At 44.5% G+C, this 18366-nt stretch overlaps 1 protein-coding gene across 7 annotated transcripts in view; it reads right to left on the bottom strand.

Annotated features, from left to right (window-relative positions):
• Positions 1–18366, bottom strand: part of CADPS (calcium dependent secretion activator) — a 389541-nt gene that overhangs the window by 39458 nt on the left and 331717 nt on the right. For all 7 annotated transcript variants that reach the window (XM_073350983.2, XM_078853539.1, XM_073350980.2 and 4 more), the window contains 3 exons: positions 17144–17291; positions 7582–7656; positions 5882–5965 (listed from right to left, as the gene is read on the bottom strand). In XM_073350983.2, the coding sequence (XP_073207084.1) occupies positions 5882–5965; positions 7582–7656; positions 17144–17291 (307 nt within the window). The remainder of the gene's footprint in view (positions 1–5881; positions 5966–7581; positions 7657–17143; positions 17292–18366) is intronic.

Consider the following 18366-nt stretch of genomic DNA (forward strand, 5'->3'; position numbering starts at 1 on the left):
TGAGAAACATTTGACTGTAAAAAAAAAAAAAAAAAAAAGCCTGGCCAAATGTAGAAGGATATTTTCATTCTGAAGCTCTTTATAATGAGGCGGCTAGTGAGAACTTTACAGCTGATGTATTAAGTTAATATTGAATTTCAAGGCAAGAATTGAAAATAAGGATTTCCTACTAGGTGATAAAACTGTCTGTCAGAAGACCCCGGAGCACATGCCATTTCTGAGACTGGAAAACATAAGCTGGAAGGAGTTGGTAGGAGGGGGAGGAAGATTGCTGCTTCCTAGAATTAAAATGCTTGGATCACAGCGCTTTGTTTTATTTGTTCACACAGGGCAAGGACACGGCAGGCAGCACTACTCTGCTGCAATGAGCGATAGCTTCTCTTTCTGTCATTGCAAATACCACACACAGAAAACAGGCACCTTCCCTGCCCAAGAAGATACAGCTCAATCCTGCAGCGTGAGGAGTGCCCCAGTGAGGCCAGTGGGCGTCGAAGAAGCTCCGCGCAGTGCAGGACTGGGCCCACCCCCATGCTGGGGGTATGGGAAACAGCTTCATTAGAATACCTCTAAACTCTCTCAAACCCCGATTCAGGAGCTCTCTCTACCAGAGCAGGATTTCAGTGACTATGTGAAGCAAGTGCTTTAGCGCTGTCCTCAGTCACAGCCTAACACAATAAAGGTGGCACGGGGACATTTCCTGCCCACCCCTCCCTGCTGTCAGATGCACATTGTTGCTGCTCTGCACTGGGGTTCTCTGCTAAGAGCAGCCAGCTCATCCACCCTCCTTATTGATCATAAAATCACAGAACTGGAAGGGACCTCGAGAGGTCATCATGGCAGGACTAAGTATTATCTAGACCGTCCCTGACAGGTGTTTGTCCCACCTGCTCTTCAAAATCCCCAATGATGGAGATTCCACAGCCTCCCTGGGCAATTTATGCCAGTGCCGAACCACTGACAGCTTGGAAGTTTTTCCTAATGTCCAACCTAAACCGCCCGTGCTGCAATTTAAGCCCATTGCTTCTCGTCCTATCCTCAGAGGTTAAGAAGAACAATTCTTCTCCCTCGTCCTTGTAACAACCTTTTATCTATTTGAAAACTGTGATCATGTTCCCTCTCAGTCTTCTCCTTTCCAGACTAAACAAACCCAATTTTTTCAATCATCCCTCATAGGTCATGTTTTCTAGACCTTTAATAATTGTTGTTGCTCTTCTCTAGACTTTCTCCAATTTGTCCACATCTTTCCTGAAATGTGGCGCCCAGAACTGGTCACAATACTCCAGTTGAGGCCTAATCAGCGCGGAGGAGAGCGGAAGAATTACTTCTTGTGTCTTGCTTACAGTACTCCTGCTAATACATTCCAGAATGATGTTCGCTTTTTTTGCAACAGCGTTACACTGTTGACTCATATTTAGCTTGTGATCCACTATGACCCCCAGATCCCTTGCCGCAGTACTCCTTCCTAGGCAGTCATTTCCCATTTTGTATGTGTGCAACTGATTGTTCCTTCCTAAGTGGAGTACTTTGCATTTGTCCTTATTGAATTCCATCCTGTTTACTTCAGCCCATTTCTCCAGTTTGTCCAGATCATTTTGAACTATAATCCTACCCTCCAAAGCACTTGCAACCCCTCCTAGCTTGGTATCGTCCACAAACCTTATAAGTGTTCTCTCTATGCCATTATCTAACTCATTGAGGAAGATATTGAACAGAACCAGACCCAGAACCGATCCCTGATGTGCAGCCTTTGGGGGTTTCCCCTTGTTTACTGCCTTCCACTCCTTGGCCACTGTTGCCGGGGAACCACGCTCGATTTGGGGGAATACCCAAGCTCCCCTGCCCTCCTGGACAGATCATTCTCCTGTCCCCTTGACATGCTACAACTGAGCAGTGTCCAGGAAGGCTTCACTGATCCTGAACTTCCTCCTGGATATAACTCTCCTTTCCCCCTGGCCTCCCTGCTCCTCAACTTCCTCCTGGATATAACTTTCCTTTCCCCCTGGCCTCCCTCCTAAGACCTGTGCTTGGCCGTGCTTACATCTGACCGGTGGTCAGGAGATCTCCCCTGCACCAATACTCTTCCTGCAGACACCCTTCCCTGCCCACAGCATCAGCATTGCCAGTGCATGCCAGCACCCACTTCCCCACCAGCTGATCAGCCTAAGCCATCCTCCACTTGCTGGGTCACTGTGTCTCAACAGGCTCTCCCTGCTTTGTCCCTCCTGCTACTGCCACCAAACTTGCTCCCTGTTCTCCCGCAGCTTCAAAATTATTAGTATTTTCAGCCAGCCAGGGCCTGTGTTATTCTCAGTGGGGTGCAAAGGTGCCCTGCACCTCTGGCCAGTTTGCACTGCCCACCTCACCACGCTTTAATCAACCCTACACCTTTAGAACAATGCTGCTAGGGAACTACCTGTCTGCATTAATTCTTTACTGGTGCATATCCAACATGCCCATCCTTCTCCAGAGACCCGAGACTCCTCTTTCCATCCAATCCACAGGTATGGTCTGAGTTCCAACCCTGCATGGTTTCAAGGCTTGCCTGGGAGAAGGTTGGGGGCATTTACTGCGTTATGAGATCATTTGCCCATGCAGCTGAGGGCTCGGTGCTGAAGCATGAAAGCATTGTCCATGGCTGCCCCAGACTCTTTCATCCCGACAGCGTGCATCTCTTGGATGTCACAGCAGATGTGTTCACTGTGGGTTCTCCATGTGGGCTGAGAGCTGATTGTACCGATATAGATAGGGTACATCAGCTAGCCTGAAGCCTAGTGACATCCATGGCAGTGGGCACAGGTTGAAGGGACAATAAGTATATTGGGTGGTGCTGGCTGGTTTATCCAAACACAAAGACATTGGGGTTTTTCCCATTTCTCTACAAATTGCACCAAACCTCCTTCGGAGCACAGGGGAGAGGCTTTGCGAGAAGACCCGAGATCTCACGTGAGAGTCAGTGGTTTCTTCATGCAGCAGCTGGCACAGGGCGGCAAGCCTTGGTTTTAAGAGGGTAAGTTAAGCCCGGTTTGGTTTTTAGACATCGAAAATGGGGAATGCTGGTGACAGCTTGGGGTGGCCATTGCCTTCTCCCCTTCCACAGCTGCCAGGACAGGTTGCCTCCCAGTAGTCATCCTGCGTACAGTTCCACGGCTTAATCAAGCCGCAGCCACTTGGTCGAAATCCAAATATCCTTCCTCCTCCCATTGCTCTTGGCAATTCCGACATGGAGATAGGGATTCCATTCACACAGCAGTAGAAGGGAACAGCACACGCCAAACCATTCAGTGTAAACAGTGTGATGTGGTGTGAGAGATGCAGCATCCACCAAGGAGCAGCTGGGATTCGCAGAGAAGGAAGAATTGCACATTGCACTGTCTACCCAGGCTGACGCTGGCTCTTCCGATGCCTGAAAATCTGCCGCCTCCACAACCTCTGCCGTTGGCACAGGAGCACGCTCAGACTCTTCTGCAAGGCGCACTCAGATGAAGGAAGACAGCCAGCCTCAGCCCGCCACCCCTCTCTGCAAGAGAGGGACTCCTGCTGAAAACGAACGCTGCCCGTGGTTTTGTTCTAACGACACTGGTGTGTTCAAGGGGATTCTAGGGCAGTGAGGGGGAAGCAACAGGACAAGGGAAAATGGGACAAAGAACCACCGAAACACAAAGAAAGGGGGGATTAGTCTCACAGAGTTAAACAAAAGAGAAGGGAGAAGGCACGCATGCCTGAGTTTACAGGGACAGTCAGTTCGTGATGAATCAACTGCAAGATATTGCGGAAGATCTCTTCACGGCAAACACGACTCTACAGTCCCACCAAGGTCAGTGACACCGAGGGAGCTGTGCTGGTGACAACGAGATGAGTGGGAGCTGTACGTGGTCTTACTTCTTCTAAAATTCCCAGAAATTTGAGATGGGAGAATACAAATCCTGGTCCAGGGAAATCTGGCCGAGACATGAAATTCATACTTAAATGATTTCATAGAGGCCTGTGGAATGAGAGGTCATACCAGTACTATTAGGTCATGGGATGAACTCTACATGTGAGAATATTGATAATGTGTAATGGTAATGAGCGTGAGGTCTCCTGCCCACTCTCAGTTGAATTACTAGTGATTACAAGATACAGAGGCTTTACGTGTGTTTGTAATGGGGCCTGATGGGCCAAATTTTCAAAGAAGTTTCCAAAGCACATTCACAAAATTATTCACACACATAGGTAGGTGCAAAGGAGGTATTTGTGCAGCCATTTGGGAGTAGAAATAGAGTCACAGAAAAATAGAAATGAAGGGCTGGAAGGGACCTCAACAGGTCATCAGGTCAAAAACATAAAACCTGTTTTTAAGCCCACATGAAAAGTTTTAGTGTTGCAAAGAGATGTCCTTGCAAATTTTATGGGGTCCATTTTCAGAGGACCTTTGAAAATTGGCCCTTGTGTGTCTTTCCTCTGCAGTTATCAAAACAAATGGGTAATACAGCTTGGCACTGATAAAACTTAGTTGCTAACACGACAAGATTTGTAAACTGTATTCATACAAGAATACCATTCACATCCATTCTGTTGCAGAAAAGCAGTCAACATTACAGGTCAACGTTCAGTGGGAGAAGCAGTGTTTTAGCTCTGCGATGTTTCTTAGAAATGAAATGTGGTTTCAGAGGCTCGGTGCACAATGCTGAGAATTTATACCCTCATGCCATTATTTTCCTATCCTCTCTTCTTTCAGAAGCAATATGGGACTGTCCAAGTTTCACATTATATTGCTTCTTGAAACGTGCACCACAGCTGCTAATGATGGTAGGGTTTGAAACACATATGTGATAACCCTTCTTTTGACTATGAAAGTTAGACAAATAGTGCAATCCCCATTCCCTTCAAACGTTGCTCGGAAGAGTAGCTCCAACACCTAACGTGTAGAAAGGTGGAATGTTGTTGCTGAGGCATGCTCTCAAGGCTCCTAAGCTGTTACAGCTGCTCAGTACTTCTGTCCTTGGAGCTCCGGAGTTATTAGCACTAGCAGAGACCGCAGCCTGCTAGCTCAGCAGACCTCGATGTTACTCATAGAGAAAGACCATAGGTACAGTTGGGTGACAAAGGCACTGGGCCAGGTTTATTGCCCTCAACGCACAGTCCTAACAACTCACACAACTTGCACAAGTACATTAATATGAGTGCCCTGTGGCAAGGGGAGGCTCAGTCAGCAGTGGGAGTTTCTGTTGTCCCCTTGGCCACATAAAGGATTAAGGCGAGGTACCGCCAACACTTATAGAACGAGACAAACAAGTTACGTGCTACTACACACTTTTCATGTCATCTGTTTGTTACCTCCCCTTGTACCTTGTTCCTGATATTTTGGACAAAACACTGCTATTCATTATTCTGTCAAACTATCTTACCTTGTACTAGACTGGGGTGTATTTGTACTAGCCTTCTGTAATGTATATATGCAAATATCTACTGCCTGGTACTTCTTAGGAGTGCCTATGTTTTAGTAACACTAGCAGCAACTTTGTCAAGTTCATGTTCCGGACAGTAAACTTGTAAGGATCTGCTTTAATACATGGCCTGACTTTGGTTCACAGCCTCTAGTTCAGGCCTCAGGTCTTGCGCCAGCCCCAGTGCTCCAGACTCTTCCTTTCTCCTACAATATGGTGTTTGAATATCTTTTAACTTTATTATAGCATGGTAATCCAGTGTTATCAGCTATTTACGTTAAGCTTTGTGTGTATGTAGTAAGCTGTTTGCTTATTTTTTGAGCTCTTACAGTGTTAAAATAGGATAGAAAGAAAGGGTTATTCCCCAAATAATCTATTAGAAGACCTGAATGAGTTTACAGTAAAACATAGGAAACCAAACAAAAAAACAAAAGAAACAGATTTTCTCTACTTACAGTAAATGACAAAAAAGAAGAAAACAATGTCCCTTCATCATATCTGGACAGTTTGGCCAGGACTCCTTCCAGAATGGTGACAAACTATTGAAAAGGAAAATATTTCAGTCACTTTTAAACATAGAGGGAGAGATTCTGATCTAATTTATAATGGGTTAAATCAGGATTAATGCCAACAAAATCAAGGTTTACAATGATGTAAGTGAGAGCAGGACCAAGCTCAGATTGTCTATAACCGATAACCTGCGCTCTAAGTTCAGAACCATGTCTTGCATAGCATTTATGCAAAGAATGAATGTCACAAACCTTTTTTGGCACTACACAGCTTACCTCTAATGATATAAATCACTCGGATGATATTGGTAACCTTGTCTCCTTTCTGGGTAATGTTGGAGAGCTTGTGCTCCCTCTAGTGGGAGCCAATGAACACCCGCTCCTAAGAGGGGAGGTCAGATGGCTCATGCTCCCAGTGAGAGGGATCAAGGAGGTGCCATGTGGTCTGTCTTGCTGGAGACTCAGACTGGCATATGTTGGGAGACTATGTTTAAAGGTCTTCACATTGAGTAACAGTAATGGCTGACATCTGGGTTGCAATATTGCTCTCAGTTTGAAACTAGAGAACAAGCAGTTTGGACATGTATCCTACCTACTTATGTATCTATCCTAGTATTTATCGCCATGATATTTCAGAGCTGAGAGATGAGCACATCTAAATTTAAGCATCTGAAATATCGGACCACTCTCATTAAAAATCAATTTCCATACAAGTGAACATATTTTGTAATGTGTTTCTTGGCACCATAATGCCATAGACTGCCCCAACCAAGATCAGAACCATGCTAGATGCTGCATATGCATGTAGACAGGTTTCAGAGTAACAGCTGTGTTAGTCTGTATTCGCAAAAAGAAAAGGAGGACTTGTGGCACCTTAGAGACTAACCAATTTATTTGAGTATAAGCTTTCGTGAGCTACAGCTCACTTCATCAGATGCATACTGTGGAAAATACAGAAGCTGTTTTTATACATGGTCTGTGTGTATAAAAACATCTTCTGTATTTTCCACAGTATGCATCCGATGAAGTGAGCTGTAGCTCACGGAAGCTTATGCTCAAATAAATTGGTTAGTCTCTAAGGTGCCACAAGTACTCCTTTTCATATGCCTGTAGAGTCCCAAAGAGCTCACGACCTAAATAGACATCTTGGAATGTTTCCTGGTACCACAACATCATTGACCAACTTGTTAAATGAGCCTCAAAATAGCCCCTACAAACAAGAATACATTTTATGAGGACAACTTTTTGCATGCGTTTGGTGTGTCAATGGGACAGATGTCTTCATGGTCTATGCAGAGGGAAATCCTTCTATCAGTATGTAATAGCACCCCCTAGTGAGTGCAGTTTGTGTGCGTGACTGTGGGTGTCTGTGAACACAAGATGGTGGACACAAATCCATAGATGCCTCCTTAAAAAACTGTGTATTTTTTTGGCCCCGTTTGTCAATCCTGCTCAACGGCGTATTGTATTCCAGGCAACTCCCAATCATCAGAGAGTCATGATGAAAGGAATGAGTGATACACAATCTTTCCCGCGAGAAACAATAAGCCAATTCAACTTCTTAATGTGTCACATTTTAATAGAAATGCACATATAAAAAAAAGTGATGTTAACAGTGAATCATTTCACCTGAAGCCGAAGGTTACCTTTGCCACTAAGAGTGTTATCATTTCTTTGACGGTTTCTTCAATTAGTTCATCTATTTTTGAATGGTACTGGTGCTAAGAAAAAAAAAAAGAGAAAAGGCAGAGGTAAATATTAGCATTGATCCAAGTGATGGCACTGTGATTATTAGCCTCTTCCTTTGGTAAATAGAATTTGTAATAGTATCAGCTAAGAAACAAGCAGTTTATTACCCTCTGCTCCACTGATGTGGATCGTAATCACTTACATTTATACAGGATTTTTAATTCAGAAGAATCTGATCGCACTTCCAAAGCATGGGCAAACCTCTGAAATATGCACGCAGCTTCACTGACACCAACAGAAGCCAGTGCTTAATTTGGTGCCAGGGCTCAAGCAATTTTTTTTTACATTCATACTTGATGCAGCAAGCCCAGAGGTGCTGGAGCCATGAACTGCCAAGCCCAGAGGTGCCGGGGCTCAGCCCTAGAAAATCATGGCTGGGATGATTTAGTTGGGGATTGGTCCTGCTTTGAGCAGGGGGTTGGACTAGATGACCTCCTGAGGTCCCTTCCAACCCTGATATTCTATGATTCTATGAAATTAAACACTGATAGGAACTAAACGTGTGTGTCAGAGGGGGGTCTTTGGCCCTTATATCCCATGTGTACAAATATAATACTTACTACACCTAGGGCTTTCTACAGTGTTGTACCAATGTTAACTAATTCATTTTATAAAGGAATAATTTAACTGCCTATTGAAATGCAGCCATCACTGGGATAGAATGTGGCAATTTTCCCAGGGCACAGCCACACCCCCTTGGAGCTTAGGAAAGGCAGTGATGGCCTTCTGCAGAAGGAATGGTAAGGGTGACATTTGAAAGAAAAGAGGCCGTAACTGGAATATCCCGAACCATTTGAGGAACGCCGCAGCACCTGTGCTATAGAATCTGTTAGGCTCCGTTTCAGCAAAGCACTTGGGGTATGGCTGTGCTGCCTCTGGGACTGAGCTCCCAGCCTGGGTCCCGAGACGTGGGCTAGCAGGGTTTTGAGTGAGCACGCTAAGAATAGCTGTGCAGATGTTGCTTTGACATTGCAGCTCAGGCTGGAGCCTGGGCTCTGAAGCCGGGGGTGTCTAAACAGCTGTTTTTAGTGCACTAGTGCAAGGCCTACTAGTGCAAGTCAGTGGTGCTGGGCTGGGAAGCTCATTTCCAGACGCAGTGGACACAGACCTTTAGCACGCGTTCAAGTTAAGTGGCACAGAAGCAAGTGCTTAAAGTTAAGCACTTGTTTAAATGCTTGTTGAATTGATGCCTTCATGATCATAACAGAATCAAGATCTGTGTTTCGTCTCATGCACCTCCATCAGCACAGTACCACCCTGCTAGTACCATTCTGGCCCACTGGTTCAGCACTGGTGCCCAGGAAACCTACTGATTGACCAGTACCAGTCCTTGGAGCACCAAGGTTTTTCCACGGCACCTCCCGTCCAATACCAACTGGACCAAACCTCACTTAGCTTTTGAGCTTTGATGCAACCACAGTTCAAGGTGGTCTGGCTATAATAGATACAAAACATTTTTTGGCTAATGTAGAAAAACTTCAGTTAGAGGATTTAATTATCAAAAAGCTACAGCATATTCTTATCTTCAATAAACTGAAAAATATATATTTTCCAACATAAAACATTTGATTTTTAAATAAAAAATGTAAAGCATTGATCTTAGTCCCTTGTTTGCACTAATATTGTTTTAAAAGGTTAACATCAAATGACATTGAAAGAGACAAATCTGCTGTAAACACTAATCATGCTTTGGGAAAACAAAGGCCATGAGGGCAATTAAAAGTGTTGGACACTGGTCCCTCAACATTTACTAAGTAGTTTCTATTTACTAGGTAGTTTGAGCTGCTCTATATTTTCTTTTCCAATAAAACAATAACATGTGATTACAGGAACTTGGAAAAAAGAAAAAAAATGTAGGACACACTTACCCACTCTTTAGCAAACTTTCAGATGATTGGGGACAGAAATTAAGAGGAAGGTGCAGAAAACAGGAAAAAGAACACATAAAAATAAATAATAAATAACATAATTTTTTTTTTAAAAAGGGGACCTAATTCAATGGGGCCATGAAAAAAGCAGCAGCTTGCACAGAAACAATAAGCAATGGGAAATGAAACATGAATAAAAACTCATTTAACTGAAATACCAGAGATCGTTACCTGTAATATTTTTAGGAGGCAAAAGCGGGGGAGGAGGAAATGATCTTGCACAGAATACATTCTGTACGTCTCCGATGACAAAGTACAAGGACTTGTTTTCATTGTACTTGGAAGCCAGACAGCAACAATATGTAAAATGTTACAGCTGAGTTTCAATGTAGGTGAACTGAATTAAGGACTGGACTTGAGATTATCAGTCTTGGCACTGGACTAGGGCAGTTGTGTCAAGTGGTGCACCCAAAATCTAGCATTCCTCACAAGCCAGATTAAGAAGTAATAGAGTGAGCATTTGGCTGAACCATGGGGACAGACCAAATGAAGATGAGAGCCCCAAATACCAGGGTGGTGCTTGCCCACTTCCATATGGGCAATTTAGTGGCTGGGGGAATTTAGTGGCAAAAACTATTTTTCTACAAACGAACATTTGCCTCCTGAAGAATTTTTGTTTCAATGCCCTGCTTTGTGGGTCCAAAATCTGTATCAATGCCTTATAGTAACTATAGTTACATGACAAATATTCTTATATATGTAGTGTGACAGGGTCAGGCCAGATGGCTACAGGAGAGTGATAGAAGGCAGATATATTAGGTTAAATAGGTCCCTTTTCCCAGGTTAAATAGGTCCCTTTTCCCTGGATAAGGTAACAGGGAAGGTTCCAGAACAATCAGGAACTTTCTGGAAACAATCAAGGCAGACAGGTTGATTAGAACATCTGCAGCCAATCAAGAAGCTGCTAGAATCAATTAAGGCAGGCTAATCAGGGCACCTGGGTTTAAAAAGGAGCTCACTTCAGTTTGTGGTGTGCGTACAGGAGCTGGGAGCAAGAGGCGCAAGAAGCTGAGAGTGAGAAGGCCTACTACTGGAAGACTGAGAAGTACAAGCATTATGAGACATCAGGAGGAAGGTCCTGCAGTGAGAATAAAGAAGGTGTCGGGAGGAGGCCGTGGGGAAGTAGTCCAGGGAGTTGTAGCTGTCAAGCAGCTGTTACAGGAGCCACTGTAGACAGCTTCAATCCACAGGGCCCTGGGCTGGAAGCCGGAGTAGAGGGCGGGCCCGGGTTCCCTCCATCCCTCCAACTCCCTACTTGATACCTGAGGAGTTGAACTGGACTGTAGGTTCCACCAGAGGGGAAGGTCCCTGGCCTGTTCCCCGGATCCATCTGAGTGAATGGCAGATTTGAGCCACCAAAGTGAGGGCTGCTGTGAACCTCTGAGGGGAACAAATCCGCCAATAAGTGCAGGACCCACCAAGGCAGAGCAGGAACTTTGTCACAGTAGCTACATTTCACTTACTCATCAGAACCTATTTGGCCTACTTTAAAATCTGGAGATCTCACACCAATCAGGAAAGGCAGCTGCAACTGCTGAGCACAAAGGTGCACCCAGAGGAGCTTGGTTGAATCCAGAGGGTGCATCCCCCATCTTGGACCAGGATCTGTATGAAGTGATGGTGAATAGGAATGGATTTCGGCATGTATCTGGAGGGGTGGAGTTTTCTCCATGTTCTCCTCCCCTTGACTGCATCTTCTATCTGTTGGGAAGTCCTGGAAACAGAGCAGAAGGCATCTGTGGAATGTGACAACTCCCGTATGGGTGGGGAAGGCTCCACCCACATCTGGGAGAGAAACTGGCCCGGTGCCATGTGGAGCGGAGAAGGCAGCGAGAGGACGATGAAGCTGGGAAGTGCAGCTGAGGGTCTGATGGAGCACAGCAGTGCTGTGAGTTGGCATGGTGCAGGCAGAATAGGAGGTGGTGGAAAGGGAGTCTGATTGGGTGCTGGAGCTTGAGGTTGGAGGAAGGAAAGGTATTGAGAGGATGGTGAATTAAAGCCACAGACAGCAGAAGTGTCTGCTTGCACCTGCCTGATACAGCTATAGGCTGGCAAGGGGGCGTCTGACCTAGGCCCCACTGATCTGTCCCAAACATCCCCCAAGTCTGACAGCCATTTGAGAAACAGAACGCAGTGTGCGTCAGATCTCGTCTGAGCAGGGGCTAGCGGCTGTCCGGGAGAAGTGCTTCCAGCAGTAAGCAATGGCAGTACGATCCATAGGCAGAATCCGAGAAGTTCTTTCCATGCTTGCTGGAGGCGGGGGTGCCATCTCCCTTGTTTGTGATCTTCAGAATAACTATTACTGCTCAGTTTCATTTTGGGAGGTAGAGACTTGTCCACCTCCTCTGCATCCTTCCTCCTGAGGTGTAAAGTTTCTCCATCTCTTTTCTGCGGGAACGTACGCTCTCCTTTCTGCTGCAATTTCCCCATGCGGGATCTCTGTATCTCCAGCAGCCACGACCATGTTTGCAGAGGTTTACTAAGGGTGGTGGATGACTGGTGGAGCACTGCCGGGGAGCAGCACACCAGTGTTGCAAATAGTGTCAGCACACCCTAGTGGAAGCAACTCGGAGGATGTAACCCTTTTGGGGGCGTGCGCACTGCCAAGTAAGTGCAGAACAATGAAGCTTCCATCAAATGCTATAGACACTAACAGAGCTATGGAATTTGGGCACGTGCACTAGTTTTTGAGCGTGACTCCGTGCACACCTAACTCAACTCCAGCGTGTGCAGAGAGAGTGGGATTACATGGGAAAATGCAAAGCAAGACTCGTCACGTCGGTGCTGGAGCTCACCAATGACACGCTGGGTGTGCACAGAAGCGCACATGGGCTTTTTGAAGGCATGGCCCATTGTAAATGGTGAGGTACTGAGTTTAAGTCAAAGTTCCATCCACTCAATTTTAGGTCTTGCATATTAGCCCAAAAGACATACTTCATTTGCCTCATTTAGCACATTATTTTAATGAAGGAGTTTTGTTTGCTGGAGATGTGTGTGGGGGGGTGAAGTTTGTTGCTGTTCATTCTCATGGGATAAATCATGGGTTTTCACTAAAAGAATGGCTAGGTGTGTATAAAAAAATACAGTGTGAAAAGTACTGGCAAATCTATTTTCAACTAAAAGCTTGTTAACAAAGCAAATAAGAAGTGCATGGAGAGCACTAACATGGAGCCCGAGAAGGTAAATGACTTTCTAAGTGGCAGAACATCCATCGCGGCTGCTGTCAGGAGGGGCATGGGACTCCCGCAGCTGCTGTCCAGTGGTGGAGGCTGCTCCTCATTCTGAACACAGGAGGCCGAATTCAGAGCTGGCATAAGTGGAATTCCACTGGAGCCAAACCTTAACACCGAGTCGCCATTTGGCCTCTTAGGTTTTTAGGTCAAACTCGCCCTGTTTATCAAAGCCCTGGCCACAGCAGCCCAATCTTGGGCCATGACCAGCTCTGCACACCCCAGCTCAGCTCAGGAGAGGGGAATGCTTTAAGCCACCTTTGTCCTCCACTGCTTCTGAGGATGCCATACTCCTGGCTGGTCTCCCGCTGTAAGATTGGCAGTGCCCCCAAGGGGGCACGATGGCAGGCAGGAAGCACAAAACGGCGTTGGCCATGTCGTCTTTCTCCTGGCCTTGCTCCCTAAGGTGGTTGCAGGGAAGGTATAAGAAGCTCTAAGACAGATGATCCCTGCCTCTGGTGTTCGTCCCATGGCAGGCAAGGTTGGATTTAGGGCTGCTTAGTGCTGGCCATGCACCATGCAGTGGCTGCAGTACAGTCCAGGCCTGGGGCTTCTGAAATACAAAGCATTTCTGAGAAACCTGGCAAAAATGATTGGGAAATATCACCTGCATGTAATATATTGGCATACCTCTACTGCCAAAGCTCTTGCGTTACTGGCTTTACCGACTAGAGATTCCATCCTGAAACTGAAGGTGGAAATCCATTTGACCCTCCCTTTGTAAATAATTACCCAGCTAGGAAAAGGTTGTGTTCTGGATCTGGCACAAAAGGATTTCTAAGAAAATGCTTCTTTTGCAAAAGTTGGTTTCATATTCTACAGATCCTGACATTTCTTATGAGAATGCATCTGGTTTGAGGTCAAATAATTGATCTTTTTCATTCAATTTAACAAAAACTTTTGAGAGAGTTAATCACAATTCGCTATTAGATAAATGAATAAAATCCACAATTCCTACACTAAAATTACTCCACTTGACTTCACGTGATGTATATTTTGCCTTGTCATGTAACAGATTGTGGGTATGCTGTATTTCTGTTAGGACCATCTGACCTTGGGTATTAAATAAAAACATACTAGACCAACTGAGAAACATTTAATACATAAATGTATATCAATTGATGTATTAAAAATTCAGAGAAAAAATAAATATTTAAGATGGTAAAGTATGTTTACCAAATGTTTTAACAGCTGCTTTTAGATATAAGGACAGGGAAATGAGACGATGGGTATGTTTTCAATCGAGTAATACTTTTAAAATGCGTCAAACAATTCGTATGTCTGTTAATATAAAGTGAATGCAACTTAAGATAGTTTTAAAAGAAAGGGCTTGTAGGTAAAAATGCTAAAAGTCAGGTCAAATCATAGCTCAAAAGAGTCTGTCTGTACTAGTGTGTGGCTTTCACTAAGATAAAAATTGATGGTATGTTTCCAAGCAGTGTCTACTTTGACTAGAGCTGCGCAAACTATGACATTTGAACAATTTATTTGACAATTTTACCCCTTTTTTGGTTCATGAACAGCCTGCCAACAGATCATAATTTGTATGAACTTGTTTGCTATTTGTTGTTGGATGAACAGATTTTAGATACACATTGAATCTAAGGACTATTCATGAGCTGTTCATGGAGAGAAATTCACCCCTGTGCAGGAGGAGTTCAGCACAAAACCTTTGAACCACTTAAAGCCCTTTTTAAGGAGTTAAGAAAGACTTAGTGAAACCTTACATGGCCATGTGCATTGGGGAGAACTTCACCTACAGTGCATTATAACGGGGTATGAGGAGGCCAAATTGATATCCGGTTTCCAATTTGGTGGTTACATGTTTTTAGTCTATTTGATGATAGTCTCTGAGTTTAGCTTAGAATTGGAATGGAATAGCTGGAGTAGCATTTCTGGATACAACAATTACAAACACACGCACACACACACACTCTCATATTTTAATCTTTATCAACCCTTTTCATCCTCCAAATATAAATGGTTCAAGCCAGAAGTTCGCACAACTTCAAGAGGAGGGGAGGTAGCCCCCAAAATGGAGTGGTATGAGCAGAGAAGGTCAAGATGAGGGCAGGGAAATTCATTAAAAAGAAGCAAAGCTAAAGGAGGGTGTCTGAGTAGTGCAGCCCTAAACAGGAACGTGTGCACTGATAATTTACATCTGATTTACAGGTCTATTAGTGCAGCTATTTGTTAAAAACATCCTAGCACAGCAACTGCTGTTTCACACCATACTTATGTTATCTCCAAGCTAATATACCAAATACCTTCTCAAAGAAGCACACAAAGATTTCCAGAGACTTACGCTCACTCTTGGCGCAACTGAGAAGAGCTGAGTGGCTAAGTGGGTTGAACGCAGGGCTTTGATCTCTGAAGATCTTCGATTTGTCCCAGGCCAAAGGCCAAATGCGTCTGGTGGCCTCCATCATGCACTGACACACAGAGTTCAAAGGAAACTGCCGTATCGAAGGGTGTATGAGGAAATACACACAACTCCCGCCAGCACTTCTGGATTTAGCCAATGCTATCAGATCCCCATATTACTGGGTAACAGACTTGACCATTGTGATTAACATAACTAGCTAGCCCTGTAGTATCCCATGTACTGTGGGAGTTGGCCTGATCTCAGAAATGTCACTCCTCCCCCAAATTTAATTCAATAGGGCAGTGTTTCCCAAACTCGGGATGCCGCTTGTTCAGGGAAAGCCCCTGGCGGGCCGGGCCGGTTTGTTTACCTGCTGCGTCCGCAGGTTCGGCCGATCGCGGCTCCCACTGGCCGCGGTTCGCTGTGCCCGGCCAATGGGGGCTGTGGGAAGCGGCGGCCAGTAAGTCCCTCAGCCCACGTCGCTTCCTGCAGCCCCCATTGGCCGGGGACAGCGAACCGCGGCCAGTGGGAGCCGCGATCGGCCGAACCTGCGGACGCAGCAGGTAAACAAACCGGCCGGGCCCGCCAGGGGCTTTCCCTGCACAAGTGGCATCCCTAGTTTGGGAAACACTGTCCTAAGGTTTAGTGCGTGATTTGCAGTGTGTTGGAGAGTAGATGAAGGTGTTAGCATTGCAACCCTCACCCTGCTGGCTGATAGGAAGGGGCCAGCATGGCTGTTGTCGGGTTGAAGAACTAGGGGGATAAAGGAGGAGAGCAAGAATGAAGAAACAACTAGGGAGCGGAAATGTTGTGATTCCACCAACCAGCCTAATAGTCATGTCTTGGGCTGACGAGAGTCCGTTTAGTACGTGCCCTAAATTGGATAGGTGGCTGAGGAAAGAAACTCAACCATCAGAAGCTTGAAACCCCTCGTCCCCCAAAAGAGACTGTCACAAACAAAATGCTACAACTGAAAACATAAAAATATAAAGGACAATGGGCCTGACCCAAAGCCAAATTCCCACTGACTCGAATGAGCTTTGGGTCAGACCCTTAAAGAGGATTATAGATCAGAGTGAGGTAAATAATTAAAAAGAACAAACAACTTGCAATGATTTATTATATATTCCGAACATGTAAAGCTGTAGTGGAAGATCTTATCTAGGAGACCCCCATTGGCAACAAAATAGGAGTTCCAAGCAATAGCTCTGATTCGAGCCTGATATATGAAAATATAACTTGGCTTAAAGCCATAGGAGCACAAGGATCATGATGATGCATTCAATCTAGCCCAATTTAGCATGTCTTTCTACTTTGAATATTAAATATGGAAATTTCAAGCTGCAACAATGTATCTACAACGAACAAAATAGATCAGCAAGTGGTCAAAACTGGATTGTTTTTGAAACCTTGAGTCATTAAGAACCTGGACAATTGGGATCATAAAACTTGCTGATTTCAGTCAATATTCAAGGAAGTCAAATCAGGTGGAATTCAAATGTATTTTAGGAAGATGTCTTTTTAACAAAACAAACAGTTTAATATTTTTGTTTTCTTCCTGTTTGTCTACTCAAAATAGTCATATCTTATAAATCTGGTGACTACATGTAAATACCCAGCTTTTTGGCAAAGATATGGCTCCAAGGTGGAGTTAATGACTCAATAAACATGTTCATCATGCATCAGCAGGCTTTAAAGGTAGCTTACACACACCACAATCCTTGCCAACCATCACTACTAAATGACTGGAATTCTGAATGTCCATATCCATTAGATAGATTTATTTGATGGAGAGACCCTGAATATTCATTGGCATACTCTATACAGAAGGCTAAAATCCACAATGGTTAGAATGTTTCTGAAACTAGCAGAATAGGAGATGGGAAAATTCATTAAGTTTTCTCTAAATTATATAAAAAATAATTTGCATTTTTACCTCTTGGCCCATTTCCATACTGCAAAGTTTTGTTGACTGAGCTTTGGCATCAACCATAACATTAAACATGGTGCATATTGACTGAGGGACTCGGAAATCTGTTGATCGACTGGTTTTTTGCAGCTTTACTTCAAATGCAATCCTGGTTCTATTAAAGAAAGTAGGAAAAGACCATAAATGGTAGAATACAATTATTTCAAATGTGTTGTACTAAAAATGATTTTCCAATTTAAAAAGAAACACTCTGTGCTACGGATAAAGTGTGTAATGGTCTCAGAGAAACTACTGCTTTCTCATACTTGGTAAACAGTGTGATGAGATTACATATAGAAGCGTTAAAAGTGAACACCCATAATTTGGACTGTTTTGGATAATTTATACCTGCGGTTGAAATACAATCAAACAGTAAACATGATGAATTAAAGGAAATTCTGTCTATTGGTACACAATACTAAACACAAGGAGTACTTGTGGCACCTTAGAGACTAACCAATTTATTTGAGCATGAGCTTTCGTGAGCTACAGCTCACTTCATCGGATGCATACCGTGGAAACTGCAGTAGACATTATATACACACAGAGACCATGAAACAATACCTCCTCCCACCCCACTCTCCTGCTGGTAATAGCTTATCTAAAGTGATCATCAAGTTGGGCCATTTCCAGCACAAATCCAGGTTTTCTCACCCTCCGCCCCCCCCCCCCCAACTCACTTTCCTGCTGGTAACAGCCCATCAAAAATGACCACTCTCTTCACAATATGTATGATAATCAAGGTGGGCCATTTCCTGCACAAATCCAGGTTCTCTCACCCCCTCACCCCCCTCCAAAAACCACACACACAAACTCACTCTCCTGCTGGTAATAGCTCATCCAAAGTGACCACTCTCCCTACAATGTGCATGGTAATCAAGGTGGGTCATTTCCAGCACAGATCCAGGCTTTCTCACCCCATCCCCCCCGGGAACACACACACACACACACACACACACACACACACACACAAACTCACTCTCCTGCTGGCAATAGCTCATCCAAACTGACCACTCTCCAAGTTTAAATCCAAGTTTAACCAGAACGTCTGGGGGAGGGGGTAGGAAAAAGCAAGGGGAAATAGGCTACCTTGCATAATGACTTAGCCACTCCCAGTCTCTATTTAAGCCTAAATTAATAGTATCCAATTTGCAAATGAATTCCAATTCAGCAGTTTCTCGCTGGAGTCT

Source organism: Lepidochelys kempii, chromosome 7 (genome assembly GCF_965140285.1).
Source record: "Lepidochelys kempii isolate rLepKem1 chromosome 7, rLepKem1.hap1, whole genome shotgun sequence".
Classification (NCBI taxonomy): Eukaryota; Metazoa; Chordata; order Testudines; family Cheloniidae; genus Lepidochelys; species Lepidochelys kempii.